The sequence below is a fragment of the Aedes albopictus genome, chromosome 1 (assembly GCF_035046485.1).
Source record: "Aedes albopictus strain Foshan chromosome 1, AalbF5, whole genome shotgun sequence".
Taxonomy (NCBI): domain Eukaryota; kingdom Metazoa; phylum Arthropoda; class Insecta; order Diptera; family Culicidae; genus Aedes; species Aedes albopictus.
The window spans coordinates 243,561,719-243,585,492 of record NC_085136.1 but is presented as its reverse complement, the minus strand read 5'-3'; the positions used below and the strand labels follow the sequence as shown (position 1 = coordinate 243,585,492).

General features: G+C 45.3%; 3 protein-coding genes across 4 annotated transcripts in view; 2 read left to right on the top strand and 1 right to left on the bottom strand.

Moving 5' to 3' along the window:
* Positions 1-254: 254 nt before the first annotated feature.
* Positions 255-3,098, bottom strand: LOC109425249 (exonuclease 1). Its single transcript, XM_029859985.2, has 3 exons — positions 1,514-3,098; positions 502-1,430; positions 255-432 (listed from the first exon to the last, which is right to left on the bottom strand). Exons 1-3 carry the CDS (start codon positions 2,924-2,926, stop codon positions 417-419), a joined length of 2,358 nt encoding a protein of 785 aa, XP_029715845.2. The 5' UTR covers positions 2,927-3,098; the 3' UTR covers positions 255-416.
* Positions 3,099-3,241: 143 nt separating this feature from the next.
* On the top strand, positions 3,242-4,302 carry LOC109412297 (mediator of RNA polymerase II transcription subunit 4). The gene is made up of 2 exons (XM_019685935.3): positions 3,242-3,423; positions 3,498-4,302. The coding sequence occupies exons 1-2, from the start codon at positions 3,353-3,355 to the stop codon at positions 4,225-4,227; spliced, it is 801 nt and encodes a 266-aa protein (XP_019541480.3). The 5' UTR covers positions 3,242-3,352; the 3' UTR covers positions 4,228-4,302.
* Positions 4,303-16,834: 12,532 nt separating this feature from the next.
* Positions 16,835-23,774, top strand: part of LOC109425251 (acyl-CoA-binding domain-containing protein 5) — a 36,783-nt gene continuing 29,843 nt past the window's right edge. For both annotated transcript variants that reach the window (XM_019700501.3, XM_019700500.3), the window contains exon 1: positions 16,835-18,164. In XM_019700501.3, the coding sequence (XP_019556046.3) occupies positions 18,104-18,164 (61 nt within the window). In that variant the 5' untranslated portion in view covers positions 16,835-18,103. The remainder of the gene's footprint in view (positions 18,165-23,774) is intronic.

Below are 23,774 nucleotides of genomic sequence, written 5' to 3'. Positions count from 1 at the left end.
TTGTAATTTCCAAAAGTGTTGAACTGTAATTTCTCGTGAATGTTTTGTAGATATTAACAAAAAAATATCATTGCAAAATAATGCATTAGTAAATAAAAATCCTTAATCTCACAGAAATTGGTCACCGTTACCAGCACCACGTTGATTTGTAAATAATATTTTTAGAATATAATTGTATCGTATTGCGTTTAGTTACAAAAGCTTGTAGGTACAAATTTGCTAAGGGCATTTCTTTTGAAAAGCATTGGCACAAGTTTAGAAACGATAACGAGTTTATTACATTTAACATAATAGGTATATCAACTTATCAAATTCAAGTTTCGTGAGTAACAGAAAAATTCACTTACTGTAATAGTAATTCCCAAAATGCAGTGATAACGGGCAGTGCTATTGTTGCGTTCGTCTGGAAGACATCATTACTTCAGTTGCACCCTGTGAGAAAATCGAAAAAAAAATTAAGCATGATTACTCTCTGGTGCAACGAACCCGTTGCATACTTACTTCTTCTGGAATCCAAACATCGACAGCTTGCTCTGGTTCGCCCCCACGCCCTTCAGACTTTTGTTCTTCGAGAGACCTACCCGTCGACAGGCAGTCTTCTTCTGACCACTTCCACTGTTACCACCCCGGCCGAAACTAGCCTGCGCTGGTTTCTGTTCCGCCATCTGCACCTCTTTTGATTCATCCTCGTCATCATCTTTAATCTCAACCACGTCATCATCTTGGATCATTTCAATTTCCTGCAATATTTCCGCCGAATTCTCAGTGTCCAATCGTCTGGGTTCCTTCTTGGTGAACAGAGACAACCGGGACGACGTTGGCTTGTTCTGTTCCGATTGGTTCTCCTTCTGCGATGAGCTGAACCCTCCTTCGGGTTCCTCCACGAAACCGCTGTCCAGCTTCTCGACACTTCGCTCACCTTTCACGGGAGGAGCCGGCGAACAGCTGGCCGGACTGTCCACCGAAAGCCGTTGCTTTTTGGGAGTTTTTTCTCCTCGGGCTTCCGGAGAGAGTAGATATACGTTGACCGTCGTTGGGGTTGGACTGGGGCTGGTTTCCCCCGATGGGATCTCATCCAAAAGTGAGGGGTCGCTTTCATCCGCGCTGGCGGATACCTGGAGAGTGCTCACGGTGGTGGCCGTCGTCATGGTGGAGGACATTGAAGTCGAGAAGAATCGACTGATGACTTTCTGGCCATCGCAACCCATTACGGTCCGTTTGAAGCGACTGAGCTTTTCCGTCTTGGACCGTATTTGCAGGGTGGTGGCGGTGGTTGTGTTGGTTGGGGGTCTGGCTTCATAGTCGGTTTTCTTTACCGGACTAACTTGGCGCAAAAGGGAACAGTTTTGCTCGGTGATTTTTATGGGTGATGGTAGTGCGTCAGATGTGGTGCGCTTTCCCTGGATCGAAGCCGGAGCTATCGATTTGACCTGAAAAGTGTGAGCGCGAAATGGTTTCAGTATTGTTATTCCGTAAGAAAACGAAAATGAATTCTTGGAGAAATTTTACTTACATGAAATGGATTTCTCCTGGGAGGGCTCTTTCTGTCCTGGACCTCGTCCACATCCATTGTCAGCTTCTGCTGCAATGTCATGCTGGTTAGACACATCCTCTTGGGCGGAGGTTGCTGGTCTCTTGGCTGTACTCCGTACGCTCGCAGTACGTCGTCAATTGATTCCCGTTCAACTTCTTCGTGGTTCGAGCTCGAAATCGATTGCCTCTCCAACTCAAATACATTGCGCACCTTTACTTCCTGGTGGATTTCGATGTGTTTGCTGCTGTTGCGACTCCGTTCGTAGGTGCCTTTCCAGATGCTGGGATGTTTAGTGACGGCTGTCTGTTTCCAGTTGCTGGTTTGACCACCAGTCGCTTGGCATTGCGGATCATCCGGGTGCCAGTTGTCCAGCCGCTTCATGTTGAAGGGGTTTAAGTTGCCTAAGGCCAGCTGTAAGGCAGTTTCTTCGTCGAGGAAACTTCCTGCATTGCCACACAATTTCGGATCGGTTCCCAGGACTTCCGGGTCGTTCAGGCGCATTTGCTTCCGTTCGACTGGGTCGTACACGACCATGTGTTTGAAGGTGGCATCGGCCTTCATAAATTCTTCCTTGTACTGCTCGGAAACTTCCAGCTGGCGCATATTCAGGTAGGACGGGATCTTCGCCAGAGCACGCCGGATGTCTGTGTCTTCCGTCGTCAGAACAAACTTCCGAGCCTTGGCCAGCCCGATTCCGGGAAGGGAATCCAGATAGTCACACCCGGACAGGATGCACATATACCGGAACTTGTCAAACGAGTATTTCTCCTCCTTGCATGCCATGGCCAGATATAGCTTCTCCGCTTCGATCATCAGCCCAGTTCCGGTCAGGTCCAACTTGAACAGCACTTTGCTGCACCCGAACAACATCAGATCGGAATCCTCCGTAATGACCGCCTGTGCAATTCCTTTCCTGTTCAAATAGGCCAACTGAGCGTCGGCTTCATATGGCGCCACGACGCAGTCCACATTCCGCTTCCGGCACTCCTGGATCAACTGGAGGGCCATCTCGTGGGTAATGTCCACACAGCGCCGCAGATACCCCTTGGCTTCCTCCGTCCTCCCAACCCTCAGCAACTCAGCCGCTCGCTTCTTGGCGTTTTCTCGCGTCTCACGTCTCTTGGCCTCGGTCCCGGCCTTGGCCGGAAGATGTCTCCCATCGAACACCAGAATCGGCTTGATATCGTGCGACAACAGCATGTTCACATACTTCAAACAGTACTGGATGTGAATGTCGGTCGTTTCGCCTCGGGCCAGCTTGTCCGCGCAAGCGAATGCGCCCTTGTGCAGCCAGCAGTAGCTATCGATGGCGACGCATTGGCCCCGGAGATCGCGCAGGTTGCACCGACTGGACGCTTTCTCCAGGAAGGGAATCAATCCGGTGATTCCCATGTTTTATTGTTTTTCGATACGAGAAAATTTCCTAATGTTAATAAAACATCACAAAATGTAGAGTTTTCCTTGATTTTTCAGGTTTTCTCTGATAAAATTGAACTTTTTGTGGATTTCGGGCACAACACAACGATTGTAAACAAAATTAAAGCGAATTTTGGATTCGCGCGCCGTCGGTGTGAAGGAAAGGTTAATCAAAAATTACGTTACATCTTTCCATTAGAAATCCCGGGAAGGAACCCTTTTTGAGGTTCATCCTTCCTTCATGTGCACATTCAGCTTCACACTTCGAGAAACGTCAAAACGGCGTTTGTTTTCGTTTCGCACTGCGTGCGTAGTTTTGCTTGTTCGCTTCAGATCACCACAGTTTTTCATCGATTCCTCATAGATTTTCCCAAAAAAACACAGATTTTTCATCGCTGGACCATGTCCTCGTATCATCTAAGCACCAAGGAACGGCTGCTGGCCATCGTGGACGACATTGAAATCATTTCCAAGTATGTATCGCCTAATGATTTTCGACTAGATTCTTCCGTCTCGAAAATGCAATGTTCTTCCTTCATCGCTCTAGAGAACTAATCGAGAACACCATCGCTCCGAAGCATCAGAAAATGTCCAGCGCCGATCATGGGCAGCTGGTCGAGCTGCTAGTGTCCAAGGACAAGGAACTAAAAGCCACTCTGCAGCTGGCGGCGGAACAAGCCGGCATCGAGAAGAAGATGAACGGCCTGCGGGAGCAGGTCAAGGAACAAGACGAGGAAATCAATCAGCTGCAGAAGCAGCTCAAAGAAGCCGAACAGATCCTGGCGACGGCGATATTCCAAGGACGCCAGAAACTGACCAGTATTAACAAAGCCGCCAAGCGGCCGGTTTCCTCGGAAGAGCTGATCAAGTTCGCTCACCGGATCAGCGCCTCGAATGCGATCTGCGCCCCGCTAACGTGGCAACAGGGCGACCTGCGGAGGCCCTATCCGACGGACATCGAGATGCGGTTGGGATTCCTGGGCAAGTCGGACCTAAACATCAACGGACACGGACAGATGCCGAACAGCCAGAACAACAGTCTGAACGAGATGCAACAAAGGAATGCCGGGGCCGGTGCGGGAAGTGGAGTGGTCGACATTCCGGCCTCGGCACAGAATCAGTTCGCTTGGCATCCGTCCGGCGAGTTGCATATGACGGTGGGTGCCGGCGCTGGATCGGTTTCGCTGGATACCCGGTCGCACAAGGACGCATCGCAGGATGATGTTGAGGTCATGTCGACGGATAGTTCCAGTTCCAGCTCAAGCGATTCGCAGTAAGAGACAGGTATTTTTGTGTGCTTCGGTATGATTTTTTAATAAAAAAAAATAATAAACTCAATACTATAACATAAACAGGGGGAGATTAATTGTGAGAAAATTTACGCAAAATTGTTGTGAAGGTTGTTGCTCAATGCTCATCTAACATTACGGGCCGCCTTAGCACTTAATGCAATATGGTGACCAGATGTTGATAGTTTTTTCAGCTATTTTCAAGCATGAGACGTATTCGTTTAAGTCTTGTGTAGCTAGTGGGACTTGAAATATCAGTCGTTGACCGATTATCGCTGGCAACTTGCCAGTGATAAAGTACAGTTTTTCTGTCAAGATGGAAAGGTGGAAGCAATACTTCGATAAGCACATAGATGGCGTGGAGCGTGGCCACGAGAGACTAAGGTAACGGAGGAAACAACTACGTCAGTGCAGCACATGATGTGCATGATCCAACTCCCAAACTGTGGGAAGTTAAGGATGCCGTTCATAGGCTCAAAACCAACGAACTCGCTTACCTACTTTCGGTCCTGAGCACCTATGATAGTGCAGAGAGCCGAATTGAAATATCTCCATCGGGATCTCCATCCTGGGCGACTACCATCGCCTTGACCTGTTGCCAGGTCGAATTTCTGTCGACTTGCTTTATTTCGTTGTTGAGGCTGCGCCGCCATGAGTCTCTGGGTCTGCCTCTGCTGCGATGTCCTGCTGGGTTCCAATCAAGGTTCCAATCTAACGCTTGCTTGCAAATTTCGCTTCCGCCCCTACGTACAGTGTAGCCGGCCCACCTACACTTTCGCTCCCGAATTTCTATCGCTATCGGCTTTTGATTACATCGACGATGGAGCTCCACGTTGGAGATCCAGTTGTGAGGCCACCATGCACGAATTATATAACGCAGGCATCTACTGATGAAGATCTGCAGCCGTTGAGTGTTCTCCGCTGATGCACACAGTGTTTCACTGGCGCGTACAGCAGCACAGATTTCACGTTCGAGTTCTGATTAATTGTTTCTCCATACATTTCTTAAACTCACAAAGGTAGCCCTCGCCTTCTTGATTCGTGCACCTATGTCGATCTTGGCGCCGCCATTTGGCTACCAAGATATTGGAAGCTTTCAACATTCTCCACAGATTTCCCATCGTAAAGCTGGAGGGGTTGGCCGTGTTTATATCCAACGATTTGGTCTTGTTGACGTGGATGGTAAGACCTGCCGCCAAGGAACAATTGGCAAGATCATCGAGTTTACTCTGCATATCAGAGCACCGCCAAGCAAGGAGAGCATCAGTCAATTCGAAGTCATTTAGGTGCTAAATATTAATGGGCTGCCACAGCAACCCACGATTTGGTTCACGATTAATGACACCTACCAGGATCTCGTCGAATACGATGAGAAACGATGATAATATAATATTATGTAGTATATGTTGGCGTAGACGACCCTATTGCCAAATATACGCGACTACACCCCTGTCCATATAACACTAAAAGAATGACATTTCTATTACCGTCAAGGCTCCATTCACCGTGGATCTAAGAGGATTCGGGGCAAATAAGGGCTGTCATTTGACACCAGTCTTACAAATATTGTTGGTGCCGCTTTTAATTGCCTTCATTATAGGTTAAAATTAAAGCAATAACCACAGAAGTAGAAAATTTTTCACAAAATTTGGTGATATAGTACAATTAGTAAAGGGTAGTAAGGTCGCCTAATTCCGTGGTAGGTCACCATTCACCGTGGTAGTAGGGACCCATTCACCGTGTATGAGAAATTGTATTCTACTTTGTTTAAAAATGATCAAAACATCCCAGCCAAAGGAATTTTCTTCGTTTAAATTCATTTCAAGTAATAACTTGCAAGATTTTATTAGAAAAACGAATGTTCAAATTTTCGATTTTTTCTAGATATATGGGACAATATGGGGCACGGTGAATGGAGACCATTGATTTTTAGGGTACCCATTCACCGTGCCTTTTTTTTTCAATTAAAAAGTACGAGTAATCGTACTTTCTTGTTAAACTTACTTCGGTTATGCAAAATACATACCTGATATGTGAATTTAATTGCTTTTTGGTGGAATAAAAACGTATTTACATTTAGTTTATCGCTTAAATCACCTTAGCGCAGTTTTCGTTTTTTCACTATGAATGCAGTGAACGAGCAGAAACCCGCTTCATGTAAACACACTTTAGTGTCAAAATGATACTTTTAAATGTTTCCAATGAGCGTTTTGACATGGTAACAATACATTAGTGTAGTATTGGTGAAATTGAAGGGAAATTGTCGTATCATTCAATCATAATATGGAAATAATGAAAAAAATTTCGAAGGCACACGGTGAATGGAGCCCCCACGGTGAATGGCGACTTGACGGTATTACGTTTTAAGATCTATACACCTTTATATGGATGTATATAAGAATGACCATGAATTAAAGAAGACAAGTTGATTTCCGCACTTTAATAGCTCCGTACTAATTCGTTTTCGGTTTCGTGATAATATTTCGTCGGTGATAATATCGCTTTATTCCCGGGGTATTGTAGTTCTCGGATGTCCTGGCCGCCCACAGTATACATCCTTGCCTCACTTGTGCAGTACTATGCACGAAAAAGCCCTGTACTGTGCTCCAATGAGGCCGATGATGTTCTCAGGGACACCCTTGCGCCCTAGGGCTTTCCACATGTTTTCGTGATTGAGACGGTCGAAAGCTTTTTTGTAATCCATGAACACCAGGTAGAAAGATTCGGTAGATGATACGGAGCATGACAATATGGACCACACAGAATCGTCCGGCACGAAATCTTGCTTGCTGCCGGCGGAGAGATAGGTCAATCTTCTCCTGTATCCGGTTAAAGATCACTTTGCAGAGGACTTTGAGAACGATACACAGCAACATGATGCCCTGCCAATTATCGCATACAATCAGGTCACTCTTTTTGGGTACCTTTACTAAGACGCCTTGCATACAGTCGACCGGAAATGTCGCGTTTTCCCATATATTGCAGAATAATTGATGCAGCAGTTGTGCAGATCCTACGGAGTCAGCTTTGAGTATCTCAGCTGATGGAGCTGATGGATGATGGAGCTTCGGTGTCGACTCGGGTAATGCGACGAAACCCTTGGCGGATCATGCTGAGGTGTTGGTGGCGTGGCTAGGGCTCCCATCAACACAGCATAGAAAATCAGGACATTTCATATTTTCTCGGAATGAGTAAAACTCCACGGATTTGTTAAGAAATTTTGGCCAAAATAGGTCGAAAATCAGGACATGTCCTGCTAAATCAGGACGGATGGTAACCCTAGGCGTGGCCAACACTTAAAAAGGCTTCCAGAGTGCTCGAACCAGCGTTTCAACTGGTCAGCCGGGTCGGTCAATAGCTGTCCAGATGTGTCTTTCACGGGCATCGTAGCATTCATCTTAGTCCCACTAAGTTTGGATAACTTTGTTGTTGTATTATTTATTTCATGCAACTTCAACAACACAGTTACCCAAACTTTTGCTCAAACAGCATCAAATTAGTCAATAAATCATATAACCTACGCTGTTTGTACGATTTCATTGCAGAAATGGAGAATTGATCATCTCACCATACAAAAATCCAGCTCACTACTTTCAATCTAGTACTTCACTGATTGCCTCCTATTTCCGAACTTTGTCACAGTTCCTGATGCGTTAGTCTACGCTATTGCAGACCTGACAAGGCTTCTGTGTATTCATCGAAATACGTTGTTCTTTGTAGTAGTGACGAGAACTCTCCACCTCGTGTCCCTTCGAAAATCGTCTGTATGTATCGTTACAGGTTGTATGTCCACTCTACGTTTGACCAGCAGCAATACGCCACACCAAGCTGTCACGTGTCAATGAAAAGCCCCATCACCCTATCCTTTCCTCAAATATTTTTGTTCCCCCCAACCTCGACCAAACCGCGAGTTTTTCGGTTTCCCAAAACTAACATAGTTTATAAGATAAAAACATGAAATTGTAAATAGTTTTAACTGGATTCGGCTCCGTTATGCCTGTTGGCGCATGAGCCTTAAATAAATGATTAAGTAAAAAAAAACTTGAGAACTCGCTCAGAGATATCGAGTGATAGTACGAAGAGAGAAAAGGGAAAATAGGAGAAGTTCGGCAGTGTAAGAAATAGGAGAAATATAAGAGATCAGAACTTTAGTGACTACCAACGAAGTAACACCTGTTTTATTTATCGTTCCGCATACCAGAAGTCTCTATACCTCTCGTTAACCAGTCATATCATTCTTCTTCTTCAGGCAGCATGAGATGTGCATATAAGTACCCTTCTCGAACTGTACTTTCTCTCTCTTTGATCGATTCTCCGATATAGATGCTCCTTCTGCAAACATTGTGGCTTCACTCACATCTCTTACAATTTCCGATAGAGAGTCTGCTAAGGTTTGCAAAGTTACGCTGCACGATTTTCTTTTGTAGCGAACCCATTCCATTTTTGTACCCACAGGCAGCTTTTCGACTAATTCCTGAATTAACATCGGGTTAAACAGATATGGACTTTCATATCAGTGGCGTAGAGATGGTCATCTAACTGCTGTACAACCGTTCCATATCCAATGAATGATGCCAATAGATCAGCTCAATTGCCTTATATGCCACTAGCTGCTAACTCGGGTCTACCATAAAGCATACGCAGCGTTTCGATGATTTGTGGAACGGCATTCGGCAACAGTAGACAGCTAAGTACTGCTTCCAGCGCTTGTCCCTTTAGACTCTCGTTTGAGAAACCACAAGCTTTATTGCCTATTTCGTAACTGGAGATAAACATCGTCCATTCTTCTGGATGCCCTGCAAATTTTGGTAGCTTACGCGCAGGGATTTGTCTAACTGAAAGTTGGGCCTCTCGCTAGTTGTATTGATGTGCTTTCATCGTTTAGCCTTAGCGGGGGGCAATCATTCCTTGTTCCATGCATTTCGGAAGACCTTCCGGTTCCCTTTGGTGTGGAGTGTTTTTGGAGCGCTCCACAGTAATCCTTTGATTGTCCAATGTATTGTTTCGGGTCTTACTGCGGATTCATTACTTCTGTTTTTCTCAGGACCACATCTAGCTTTGGCCGAGATGTGTTGTATACGTAACTGCTCCAATTTACCCTGAATTTTATTTCGCATTTCTTGCTGGTGTTTACACAGAAAAAACTGTTGTGTTACATCTGAACTGCTGCAATCCGATCAATACGTCGGTTGCATGAATATTAAATCGGACGATGTACACATAAGAACAAAAGATTTTACATCAAAACGATGTAATCGTACACAGGAATCGTGATTATATTAATTATTTAGTACATCGGAATGAATTACATCGGGCGGGTTGCATTTAGTTTTTGTTGTGTATGGTAGGTACGCCTCTTTCTCAGCAACCGCCTTGCTTCTCTTCGAGTTCAAACCCCATTTGTCTCTTCTCACGTTCCACCTTCTGCCTCTGCTCGGCCAGCTCTCGCTGAACTTCCAACCGTCGTCGAAAAACAGTCTTCTCTAGCTCCATTTTCTTCAGCTCTGGTTTTCGCATTGCTTGTAGCTGTCGTAGCTGCCTTTCAAGCTCATCCACTTCCGCCGGAATGTTCTTTGCTTCTGTCTTTTGTTCATCGTGGCAGCAGTTGGCTCCTTTTGGTCACTGTCTTCTGCTTTCAGCCTCATATATCGTTGTACAGCATTTTTGTTGCTAATAATACAACTCCATGAAACCACTTTTACGTCGGCGGATACTCCCACGCACTTGAAATGAAACCAGTGCGAACAATAATTGTGGCATCCTACCATGGCCACATCGTTATGATCCGGACCACCATAAACTGCACAGTTGTAGTTCGGTACTTCCGTACAGTTGAGGGTATGTTGATGAGGATTAGAGGCATAATGGACACCCTAAGCAAATGAGTACGTTAGGCATATAATATATGTAATTATATTATAACAGAGAAAAACTTAACATATTATCAGTTCACTTACATCTTTAACTAGTTTCCCACGTATTTCAGTCATTTACAGCAGGTAGAATTTCTTTATTGTGAAGAAATATAATGAATTGTAAACCGTGTGTTTTTCAGGGCTGGCAGGAAAGGTACGGGGCGAAATGGACACCCATCAGGGCATAATGGACACCCCTGCATATTTTAGGGTAATTCTTTGGTTACATCGACCAGTTAAGTAATTTGCCTACGGCAATCAATACCACAGATATAATACTCCATCTTAGACGAGTTTACATAACATCAAAGTTATTAAATAAATTTTAGGCTAAAATAATGAGATTGTTTTTTTCCAAATTATCTAAATTATGCGCGTACATCCATTTGTATTTGCCAGTGTTCATTTCGCCCCGAATCGACTACAACATTAAAATTTCTATTTTAAGTAAATTCTGATCAAAAATAAATTACTTCATCCATTGCTAAATCTCCGTATACATGTAGGTAAGGTAACAATTCACTTGTTTTTATGGTGGACACACTCCACCACTCGTAATGCCTAATTTAATGCTGCTTCGAAATTATAAGAATATCACCATATGAAAAACATATTTCAATTTCAATGATATTTTGATTATTTTGGAGGAATATAAATGGTAGTTTTGCCAAATAGAACCATGACTTGTTCCTTTACACTTATGCATTAAAAGTTTAGCATCAAAGTCAACGGTTTCGGCAAAAACAGGGGTGTCCATTTCGCCCCGGGTGTCCATTATGCCCCTAATCCCCCTATGTTCATTTTAAGATTGTTTAAACTCCTCGCCAGTGTCTTAATTTATCAAATTACAGTCATTCGCACCGACACCCAGTGGCTCCTGCGTCGTGGATTTGTTATTGTTTTGATTGTCGTCTTGACAACCCGTGTGCCACTCTATGAAGTTCAAATGACGAAAAAATCATTACCTCGCTGTCTGCTTAATTTCAACTATAGATAGTAGAGTAAACATAGATCCGTGTTGATGAATCCGTTGTATCCAAACGAACTGTCAAAATCTGTATCCAAACGAGCATGACGTCACGATTTGAACAGCATCAATGGAGCGCATGACGTCATATTCAACCGTCGCACTCTTGAAAATTACTACTTACACGCTTGAAACATTTTAGTCAGCGGTGTCCGCGGATCTATGTTTACTCTACTATTGTGGATTTACCGGCTACTTGTATTCTACCGGTTACTTAAGTAACCGTTACAAAGTAGCCGTTTTCATATAAAAATCAACTTGATTGTCAAAAAATGAATGTCGCTGAGTAGCTAGTGGCAACGAGGAATAGCGTATACAATAAAAAAATTTAAAATCATTTTTAAGTTACTCTTTTTATAAAACGGCTACTTTGGAGGCCATACTGAAGCGACCGGTAGAATACAAGTAGCCGGTAAATCCACAATATCTATAGTTGCAACCACGGGCGACGGCGCACTTTCGGCGCCTACTGCGATGTCGAGCGAGCGCATCGAGTGGTTTTTGGATTCGGGTGCGACGGACCACATGGTCCGCGATAAGCTGCTGTTCGAAGAAATGCATCCACTCAAGCGAAAGGTGTCCATTTCGGTGGCCAAGTCAGGACAAGTCATCGTGGCGGAATCTGCCGGCACAATCCGTGTCGATATGGTGATCGATGGCAGAAGGCATCCGTCGGTGGTGAAAAACGTTTTGTACGTGCCCGAGTTACAATGCAATTTGTTCTCTGTGCGTAGGCTCGAAGACATCGGAATGACGGTGAAGATTGCTGGAGGAAAAGTGGCCATCCAGAAGGACGGGCACACTGTGTGCGTTGGCCAACGGACAGGTCAACTATACGCCCTCGACATCTACCGTCGTGGTGATGAGGAATCAGCGAGCGCGAGTGCCATGACAACGAACAATGACAGTTTTGAGATGTGGCATCGAAGGTATGGTCATCTTGGCGGCACGAACCTGAAGAACCTCTGGAAGCATGGGATGATTGAGACGGCAGCGAAGATTCGGGACTGGCCAGATCAATGTTTGTGCGAGGTGTGCTTGGCAGGTAAGCAAACAAGACAGCCGTTCGACAGTGCTGTGGAGCGCCGTTCTTCCCGACCGTTGGAGCTCATTCACTCCGATGTGTGTGGGCCGTTCACTCCAACCACGTGGAACGGAAAGCGCTATTATGTGTCGTTCATGGACGATTATAGCCACTTCACGACGGTGTATCTGCTCGCATCAAAAGATGAGATCCAGGAAAAGTTCGAGCAGTACTGTGCACAGGTGACGTCATTCTTCGGCACAAGGGTGTCGAGGCTCCGGTGCGACAACGGCGGGGAGTATATTAGCCAATCGTTCAAGAAATATTGTCGCACTGAAGGAATCCGTATGGAGACAACCGTCCCGTACAGTCCACAGCAGAACGGGATAGCGAAACGATTAAATCGCACACTGCTGGATAAATCTCGTTCGATGCTGCAAGACGCTGGCCTACCAAAGTCGATGTGGGGTGAAGCTGTCCTCACTGCCGCTTACATCCTGAATAGAAGCCCGACGTCTGCTCTGGAAGAAAGAAAAACGCCATATGAAATGTGGTACGGTAGAAAACCGAACATAAGGCAATCCATGAGACAGATGCGATCAGCTGATTTTCTTTGTTTACCATGTATTTTTGACATTCGTCGATCGGGGTGACAGTTTAACACAAAGGAATTTGTTAAGCACCGAGAACACTCGACGAAAATTTGGTAAGCTATACATACACTGTGTTTACAATTTCAGCTGTCACCCCCATCGCGATATGTCGCCATGGATTGCCTTATAGACAAAATGCGAGTGTTTGGTTCTACTGCTTTCACGTGGGTACCGAAACAAAAGCGTGGCAAATTGGACCCGAGAAGCGAGAAGAACATCATGATCGGATACACCACAAACGGCTACCGGATTTGGGACCCGAGGAAGAAGGCAATTTTCACATCCCGTGATATCGTTTTCGATGAGACCAAGAAGTTGACGCAGAGGCAACAACCGGTGAGATTGATGTACGAATCCGACGACGATGATGAACCTGTAGCAGTGAATGAAGTTCCTGAAGCGCACGAGCCGATCGAAAATGATTCTGCTGACGACGAGGAATACGAAGATCCGACCGGCGCGCTCCCTTCGCAAACAAATAGTGGAGACTGTCCTACAGAGGCGTCCACGAGGCACAGCGGACGGGAGCGCAGAATCCCCGGTAAGTTTCTTGATTTTATTACTGGCTTTAAGGCAAATACTGGCAGTGGATGTTTCGCAGGTTCCGATGGCAGCTCCGAGACGACTGACAACGTGGTGATGGCTTTCGCACTGAATGCGGAGGCGTTCGTCGAGGACCTACCGTTAACCATCGATGGTCTGAGGAAGCGAGACGATTGGCGCCACTGGGAGGCCGCCATCAACAGCGAGCTCGAGTCGCTCGAGAAAAACAAAACGTGGGACCTAGTACCGAGACCGGCGGGAAAACACCTTGTGGACTGCAAGTGGGTGTTTAAGGTGAAACGAAACGCAACTGGAAACGTGGATCGCTACAAAGCGCGGCTGGTTGCGAAAGGCTACTCGCAACGGAAGGGGTTTGACTTCGACGAGACGTACGCGCCGGTGGCCAAAATTGCCACTGTCAGGACGCTTCTGGCGGTAGCGAACAAGAAGGGGTACCATATTCACCAGATGGACGTAAGGACCGCCTTCCTCAACGGCATACTGAAGGAGGAGATATACATGCGACTACCTGAGGGCCTCCAGAGCACAAACCCAGGTCTAGTGTGCCGTCTCCGAAAAGCGTTGTACGGCCTTAAGCAGTCCCCGAGGAGCTGGAATGATCGATTCCATTCGTTCGTGACGAACCTAGGGTTCAAGCGGTCGAATGTAGACAGTTGCCTGTACCATTTGAAGTCGAATGGATCCGTCGTCTACCTGCTATTGTACGTGGACGACATCATCATTGTTTCGGACCGGATGGAGCTGGTGGACCGGATCAAACACCAACTATCACACCAGTTTGAGATGTCCGATATGGGGGAGTTAAAACTCTTCCTTGGTTTGAAAGTGGATCGAGATTTGAGCGGAGGAAGCATGAAAATAAGCCAGCCCAAATATATCGCTGACCTCCTACAGAGATTCGGCATGGTCGACTGCAAGCCGGTAGCGACCCCGATGGAACCGAACCTGAAATTGGAAAAGAAGAAGCAAGAAGAAGGATTAACTACGAAACCGTACAGGGAGCTCATCGGATGTTTGACGTACCTGGCACTGGCATCAAGACCGGACATCAGTGCTGCGGTGAGTTTCTTCAGCAAGTTCCAGGCCGCACCAACCGATCTCCACTGGTGCCAGCTGAAGCGCATACTGCGATACCTGAAGGGGATCATGCATCTTGGTCTGGTTTACAACCAACGTGGAGAAGATCAGCCGCTAATTGGATACGCCGATGCCGACTGGGGCAACGACCAAGATGACCGCCGATCAATATCCGGCAATGTATTTCAAGTTTATGGAGCTACTGTCTCATGGATGACTCGGAAGCAAGCAACAGTATCACTGTCATCAACGGAGGCCGAGTACATCTCTCTGAGTCAAGCTGCCTGTGACGCGATTTGGCTAAAGAATCTGCTTGACGAACTAGGAGTTGCTCTACATCACCCGATCCCGTTGTTCGAAGACAACCAATCATGTATCCGCATCGCTGAGGAGCCAAGAGACCATAAGCGGATGAAGCATATCGACATTCGGTACAACTTTATCCGAGAGAAGATCCAGGACGGCGTTTTCAAGATCGTCTATAAGCCAACATCCGAGCAAGTTGCTGACATCTTCACCAAAGGACTAGCACGAGGATCGTTCGAACGGTTGCGGAACAAGCTGGGGTTGTTCGGTTGAGCGGAGGTGTTGAGTGTGCAACCGACCACGCGTTGCCCTTAGCAACCTAACTAGATATAAGTTGTATTATATTAGATCGTAGTAGGCTAAGAAATTTCAAATAAAAATTCTTTCTCTTTTGTCGACGTTATCACCCAGTAAAGACGTGTTCACGTGTAGCTCTGCCTATTTTATTACTTGTCCTCAATGGAGGCCGAATATATAGCGTTGAGCGAGGCTTCTCAGGAATTGATCTGGTTGCGGAGACTACTGAACGAGATCGGCGAAGATATCAGTATGGCGACTACCGTGTATGAGGACAACCAGAGTTGCCTCAGTTTTGTGAAAGCCGAGCGTACCTCCAAACGATCCAAGCACATAGATACCAAGATGCACTTCGTTAAGGATCTCTGCGATCGAAGAGACTTAAAGCTTGTCTACTGCCCATCTAACGAAATGGTAGCGGATGCACTCACTAAGCCTTTGGGTGCTGTCCGTTTCCGAGAGATGCTGGAGCGAATGGGCATTCGCCAGTAACGACCGGTGCTCAGTGAGGAGGAGTGTGGAAGTATACACTGACCACCTTCTGCTTAACCCAAGTTTAGAGTGTATTCATCCCCGAAGTTGACACCAATACAACGAGACAGCGACGAGCTGGCGATGCAGTCGTCGCTACCTATTCATAAGTTTTCTTTCACTCGAGAAGAGCGGTCAATAAAAAGTTTCTTTCCCGCATTGTTGAGTCGTCGCGTTTTATTTCTGCTGGTGCTCCTTTTTCGGACGTTCGCTGAAGTCGTTTCGCTTCCCTGTTGGTCGTAATCCACAACAAAGACAACTAAGACCGTTATCGGATAGAGCAAACATAGAGCTTTCGGATAACGGTGTCCATTTGCGTGGGCGGGCTGCTGTTATGCCCTACGGAGCATTTTCGAAAAAAGACAAGACCTTTTTTGCCCCTTTCAAATGTTGCTTCAGATATCACTTTTCTTCCCGCGCGCGCGCAGGTGCACACTGTTCTCTCCACACAAGGCTTTCTCTGCCTCCTCTTGTTTCCAAAATCCTACTGCTTTGCGTGCAACGCTTCTTCCAATGGTCCACTGCACGAATTTGTGCTGGCCTGCTTTCTCTCACGGGATATTTGCGGTGCCGACACCGCTCAAACGTCAAATTTCGTGTGAAAGTAAGCAGGCCAGCACAAATTCGTGCAGTGGACCATTGTGTCGGAATCATTTTCGTTCTCTTTCTTTCGCAATCGCAGTAGACCAGTCTCGAACCCAACATCTCTGCTCTTCTTTTCTAGAGCTTTTTATACAATATTGACAAGGCCAGGGTTTTTTTTTCATTTCCTTACACCTCATTCAACAACAGTACATTTCATTTGCACGATCATTTAAATTCAATTTCAAAGAGATTTTTTCATCGCCTTTTGACAGCTGGGCAACTGTTTGACAGCTCCGCCCAGTACAAAATCCGACGAGGAGTGATTTGTAAAATCGCTCCCATACAAACATCAAAAAATAGTTTTTTTAATTAGTTCCTGGGCACCAACATTCATGAAAATTTGGATTTCGGCTCAGTTTGGCATGCAGATTCAGAATATGACATTATCTCAACACCGCTAAAGAATAAAATTGGCTTCGTTAGGTGTCCCACAGTCCATCTTTTTTATTTTCCCGGGAACATCACTCGAACTGGAACCCCTTAACATTCATCCGAGCGTTCATTCGCATTTCATCCCTGAAGCCGCCTCTGTCGTGTTCTGTCAGTCAAGTTTTCCTCTTCAGTGCAGTCAGTCGTTTGCTAATCACTCGCCGTGTCGTGTGTGGATGTCCGTCCGTTCGAAACGCGAACTTCTTGAAAATCCCACTTTTTCAGTCTTCTAATTCCGCTGATGTTGTGTTGTTCTGCTGGCGCTGGCGCTTGTGCTACCGACGGAGGTTCCTCTTGAAGAAAGACCGTGGCATTTTTTGTGACCTCATCCGGACGGTGACGGTGTTGTTCATTATTTGAAAGGAGAACAAAAAAAGTGCCTTCGGAATTATCGATGCGCGAAAGAAGCTGAGTAAATAGGTGCCAAATTACCAGCGAGAAGTTTTTTTTCGTTGTATTGGAAGTAGCTGAAGAAGATTCTGGCGAGAATCTACGAGGGGCTACTTGTCGAAGAACTACTCCAAAGTTCAGAAAATTACGCTGCAGGAAAATCATTATTTGTATTGGGCTCTTGTGGGATTGGATGTGTTGTGTGCGGGAGAATCTGTAGAACGACAGCCCAGGCCAAGTTTGCTTTTCGTCATTCGCGAGTCGGTAATCATCGGTGGTGCGTGACGTTCCGCGAGTGGGAGAAGCTGGAAGCAAAGCACTCCGAGAAGCATCCAACAGTGAGAATAATTATTGTCAATAAAGCAATCAACTTGGCTTGCTTCCATATCGTAGCTTACTGCGGAAGAAGATCCAGAGTGTTAATAAGTGCAAGCGTTTGTTTTGTTTCTCCGAAGGGTGAAGTCACCGTTGCGGGTGAAAAAAAGTGATCCGACGAAGGAATTCGGTCTACGGCGGAGTGCCCTCCTCACGCAGGTCATCGCTGTTGCAATCACCTCGTCGTCAACGGTGGCGACAGTTTTTAATATGCACATATAATTACACGTTTCCATCGGATTTGCTTTGCCTGCCTGCTTGCGAGCTTGCCGTTGGAAGAGCGAATCGGTCCCATTGTAGACCCCCAGCCGAACCGCCAAACAGAAAATAACGCATTTGTTTTACGTAATAACCTGTGGCGGCGGGCGACGACTGTGGTGCATTATTTTTCGCCGAAACTTTGGTGGGAGATACACAGAGAGCGAGACCCCCTTCTGCCCACCAGTTAGACGATCGAAGCTGGACCGACGCAAGCTGTTGTCCGTGAAGATCGAGATTGGAGACCCGGTTTTCGTCATTTATTATTTGAGACGGTTTCTCAACAATAGCGTGACGGTCTAGCGAGTATAATCAGCTGCCTGCTACCGTAGGCTAGACAAAGGGGAGACCGCAACAAAAAACATCCAATATCATGTCCATCGAGGATCGCTTCAATGCTGCGGTGAACGTTATTCGGGGGTTACCGAAAAATGGTAAGTTCCATTGCTGTTGTTTATTACCTATGATTAGTAGCGTAGCTAATATGCGATAAGCTTTGTTTTTTTTTCCGCGAGCGTAATTTCGGTCGACAGATAAGCTATTTTTATTTAGCACGCAGGCATAGATTCTTCGAGGAATTGGTCCTGTGATTATTCTTGTTCTGATAGCTTTAGCAGATTTCTACAAACTCCTTTGTAGATTTTTCCTGGGGCTTTCTGCAAGAATTCCTTCGGAAGTTCCAAATTTCGAGAATGCATTCTGGAGATTAATCCAGGTATTCAATCTAAAGATTTCTCCAGGAATACCTATCTGGAAGTTTCACAAAGAAGAAACTTCTAAATCATTCTAACAAAGATTCCTAGAAAGAACCAGGATTTCTAGTTGATACTCTAGCTAATTTTTAGAGAAAAAAAACATAATCTGAGGAACTTTCAGAAAAACTCATGGGAGATTGCTAGAAGGGAGTCGTGGACGATTTCTAAGAACTTCTGGAGAATCTTCAGAAGGAGCTCCGCAGGAGAAACTCTTGGAAAGGAAACCTTTTAGAAAACTCAGGATCAATTCCAAAGACGATTCAGATGGGAATTCAACAGAAGCTCTTGGCACGAAACCATGATGAATTTCAAAAGAAACTTCGGCAAGAATTCCAAAAAGGGCTCTGGAATGCTGAAAGAGTTCTTAAAAGAATCGTCGTAGGACGAGTTTAGAATGGGATACTTGATTATATCTCAGAACTCGTGAAGAAATACCAGAAGAAACTGCTGCAGAAATTCCGGGGGTCAGAAACTCTTTTGGATATGCAAAAAAAACGTCTCATTCGAATTGCAAGATATAACTAAGCGAAATCGCAGGAGATTACATGAAAACATTCTTAGAGGAATCCCAGAAAGAATCCCTGAAATGAAACTAAGGAATAGTTCTAGAAAAATTCCAAGAGATTGCATAAAAAACACACTAGATTTTCTAAGGATACGATAGAATAAACTACTAAAGAAATTCGAGAAGGAATTCCTGGAGGATTCTCAGGAGAACTCATGGAGAAATTCCTGATGGAACTGGTAATGGATAATCCAAAGGTATCACTGGTGAATCGCCGGAGAAACACCTGTTTTTTTTTTCGGAGGAATTCCTGGAGGGATTTCAAGGGGGATTCCATTCCTGTGAAAACTCCAGAAGGAATGCCAAACTATTGTTTTTAATAAATTCCTAGATATCACCTGAACAAATTCCAGAAAACAATCCTTGAGAAATTTCAAAGGAAGACAATCCTACAAGATTACCTAGAGGAATTTCAGGACCATGCTTGGATATCTTTTGAGGTATATCGGAAAGAACTCATCAAAGTTTGATTTTTTAGAGTTTCCATTGCAGAGAAGGTTTCTTCCCGTACCTGAGGGTACCTTAGAATAAACTCTTACAGGTATCAAAAAAGAAACTGCTTGATCAATCTTAGAAGATACACTTATGCCGTTTTTCTTTATTATCCAGTTCCAACCTGGGTCTACCATCATTCCTAAATCTCACGAACATATAACGATTTTAGATTCAAGTTCTTTGTTATTCATGACATTGCTTTTATCGATCAATTTTAACATCTGGAACCAAAGCTTGACTGCAAACTCTATTAGTCTTTTTGAGCCTTTACGTTTCATGACCACTACACCTTGAATATAGATACACATTTCATATACCCAATAACTTTTCTACGATCGTTATTAATCTTTATTACGCTTTGTTGATTTATATAGGTACTCGGTATTAACAGAACGCTGCTGATTCGATGAAACTAAACTCTGTAATTTTAAATATAACTAACTTCACAACAATCTTCTGAACATGATTTTTTTATGCTTCTGGTTCATCATCAGTATCTTTGAATGCTTCTGGTTCCATAACAACAATCCTTCAAACATTACTGCTTTTACAATAGCAATCCTTTGAAAGCTACTAGTTCAGCAACAACAACGACCTTTGAACGCTTGTGGTGGTTCCATAACAACAATCTTTCGAAAACTCTAGGTTCAGTTCTTTGAGCATTTCTGGTTTAATTGCAACAATCCTTCGAACGCTACTGGTTCAACAATAATAATCCTTTGAACGCTTCTGGTTCAAAAAACAACAATCCTTCGAACACTTCTGGTTCAATAAAAACAATCCTTTGATTACTACTTTGTCGATTACAACAATCCTTCAAACACTACTGGTTCAACAACTATAATCTTTTAAACGCTTCTGGTTCAGTAACAACAATCCCTTGAACGCTACTTTTTCAATTACAACAATCCTTCAAACGCTTCTGGTTCAATAACAACATCTTTTTGAACGCTACCGGTTCAACAACAATAATCCTTTAAACGCTTCTGATTCAAAAACGTCAATCCTTTGAACTGTACAGGTTCAACAACAACAATCTTTAGAATGGTACTGGTCCAAGAACTACAATCCTTCGAACGCTTCTGATTCAACAACAACAATTCTTCGAACTCTACTAGTTCAACAACTACAATCTTTCGAGTTCCACCTGTTTTACAACAGCAAATCATCGAACGATTCTGGTTCAACAACAACAATTCATTGAAAGGTAGTGGTCCAACAACTAAATCCTCTGAACGCTTCTGATTCAGCAACTGCAATCATTTGAACGCCACCCGTTGAACAACACCAATCCATGGAACGCTTCTGGTCCAACAACCACAATCCTTCGAACGTTTATGGTTCAACAACTTCAATCCATTGAACGCTTCTGGCTCAATAACAACAATACATATTTTGAACGCTTCTGGTTCAATAATGATGCTTTTGTGTATGCTATTGGTTCACTTGGCTTCTTCAGTGATGTTGATATAATCAATTGCTTCTAAATTCGTATTCAAAACAGATTCAAAATCTAAATTTTTATTTTTTTTTTCATACTCGAGAACTTTTTTTAAAATGTTAATTTGAAATTTTCAGTAATTATGCAAAATCAAAACAAACGATACATGGCAAAATATAATTACTCCGATTCGTGTCAGACATGGGCAAAACACCAAACCGTGCCGCACCGGTGGCGTGTTTGCCCGTAAACACACCACCGTGTGTGTTTATATCACCACCTTCGTTCTGCTTCCACTGATGAACACGCAGTGCGACTGGCGAAACACTCGTGTCGGTGTTATAACTCGAGCCTCAGTTTCGGCTCCGTGTTTCAGTTTTGGTTGGGCACGGAGGCCGAGTGTTTCCGATTGTATGAAACACCAAAGCAGTGAGCTCGACAACAGTGCGTGGTAGCTTGGCTGCATCAGAGCCACTGAGTCAGAAGGGACGAGAAAGACACAAAAGGAGCCACCAAGTACTTCACTCTCGTCGTCGACAAGCAGCATTTGCAACTGGTGCTGGAGAATGAACGGCACCGAGCGCTTGAACTTGCACGAGTGTTTTACATAATCGGAAACACTCGGGCTCCGTGTTACCCGAAGCGTCAAACACCGTGCCGAGTGCCTGAGCACCGCCACCGACACCGGTGTTGAGCCAGACACGGTGCGTGTTCGTTCTGAAACACGGAGAGCTAGGTGGTGGCTTGGCACCCACGGTGGTGTGTTTGAGCATCGACTCCTCGTGCAGTGCAGTGTTTGGACATGTCTGATTCGTGTTAAGAAAGAGCTAGCTGACAGCTGTCATTGAACAAACGAAACGTCAAAGGGTGACATTCATTTTTAACCGTTATGTGTCCGACAAACTTTTTTGCTTTTTTCTACACCGTGCTTATTAAATGGGCGCTGGGTACCCGGGTACCCGTCGGCCACATAAGGGTTAAGGAATTTTGTTAAGTGATTAAAAAAAAACAAAACAAAAAATATTGTAATGCTCAGAATATAGCGCAAGAACCAGTTTCAATTCTCAATCGAATCGTTGATAGTTTATGTCAACTGATGACCACCACTACTTGTTAATACCAATCCAAGGGAACTAACAAGATGTACTTCTCAATTAAAAAAATGCTGCATTTCATTCCAACCCATGAACGCAACTTGCATTTTCTAATGTATTTACACTCTGGTTGATTTTAAGCATTGAATTTCCCTAAATAATTCCAAAACATGTTCGCCACTGATTCATCTGTCTCCTAGAATGCTGCTGGTTCATTTCAATTCATTACGGCATGTACCAAAGAAAATGATCAAATTTTGTGTGTGTGTGTGTGTGTGTGTGTGTGTGTGTGTGTGTGTGTGTGTGTGTGTGTGTGTGTGTGTGTGTGTGTGTGTGTGTGTGTGTGTGTGTGTGTGTGTGTGTGTGTGTGTGTGTGTGTGTGTGTGTGTGTGTGTGTGTGTGTGTGTGTGTGTGTGTGTTTTTTTTTTTTTTACTTGGTGGTAAAGCCTTTCTGCCTTCCCGACACGCGTTCGATAAGCATGACCAGTGCTACCGATTTCGTCCATCGCGTGCCAGTTCGTGAGGGACTCAGAACAGAGAAGAGAACTCTGAACCCTACGCCTCTAACCTCCACCAAGGTCTACAGTGCCTGCTTCCCCCGGATTCCACTAGAAGCGACTACTTCGGGGGGGCTGTGCTCATGCACTTCACTTGTTATCAGGCATAGCTAGTCACGCTAGATCGCTGACTTTATCTCCGACATAACTGCTGCGCTCTCATGAGCTTTATCTTAGTCACATAGCTTTAACTGCTGCGCTCTCGTGAGCTTTGACATACTGCTGCTGCTCTCCAAGTTGACCAGTGGAATGCCGAGGTCAGTTCGGCAATGACAATTGGAGGGTGGCTATTCTACTTCGGGTGGCTTTCTCGCTGCGTTCGTTGACCTTTTCCTGGGCGAACCGGTTGAGTGCCGAGGTCGGTCCGGCGATTCCGGTTGGAGGGTGACTGCCGGTTCGCTGGCGCCCCGACGACTCGAACCCGGTTGATTCGACGTAGTTTCTTGCGACTCAGCGTAGTCCCCGGCGGTGGAGCTAGCTTACTCCGACGGAGAGTTCTCCGGCGGTAGAATATCTCCCGAAACCGTTGTTCGCGTTGCGTATTCCTTCGATGTTGATTGGCAGGGTGTCGAAGTCGGTCCGGCGATTCCGGTTGGAGGGTGACTTCCGGTTCACAGGTGCCCCGACGACCATTCACTGGTGCTTCTCGCGACATACTCGTCCTAGTCCCCGGCGGTGGAGCTAGCCTACTCCGACGGAGAGTTCCCCGGCGATGGAAGTTCTCCCGAACACGGTGGTTTGATCCCGACCAGTCAGGTGCCGAGGTCGGTTCGATGATTCCGGTTGGAGGGTGGCTTCCGGTTCACCGGCGCCCCGACGACCCAAGACCAGAGCGTTACGACTACTCGGACTAGTCCCCGACGGTGGATCTAGCCTACTCCGATCGCGATCCGATGCCCTTTGGTCTTCACGCCATTTCCGCTGCAGTGACGACAGGATCTGTCCCACAGCCCTGTTCACCGCATTCCAGGTGCTTTCTTCCCGACACATTCGTTCTACAATGTTGTCGGGGCTAAGGCTTGTGGTACTCTCCGCTAACATCCCGTCTCGTGCTGCCCTGAATCTGGGACAGTGGAAAAGCACGTGCTCAGGTGTCTCCTCATTACTCGGGCATGCTGGGCAAAGTGGGGACTCTGC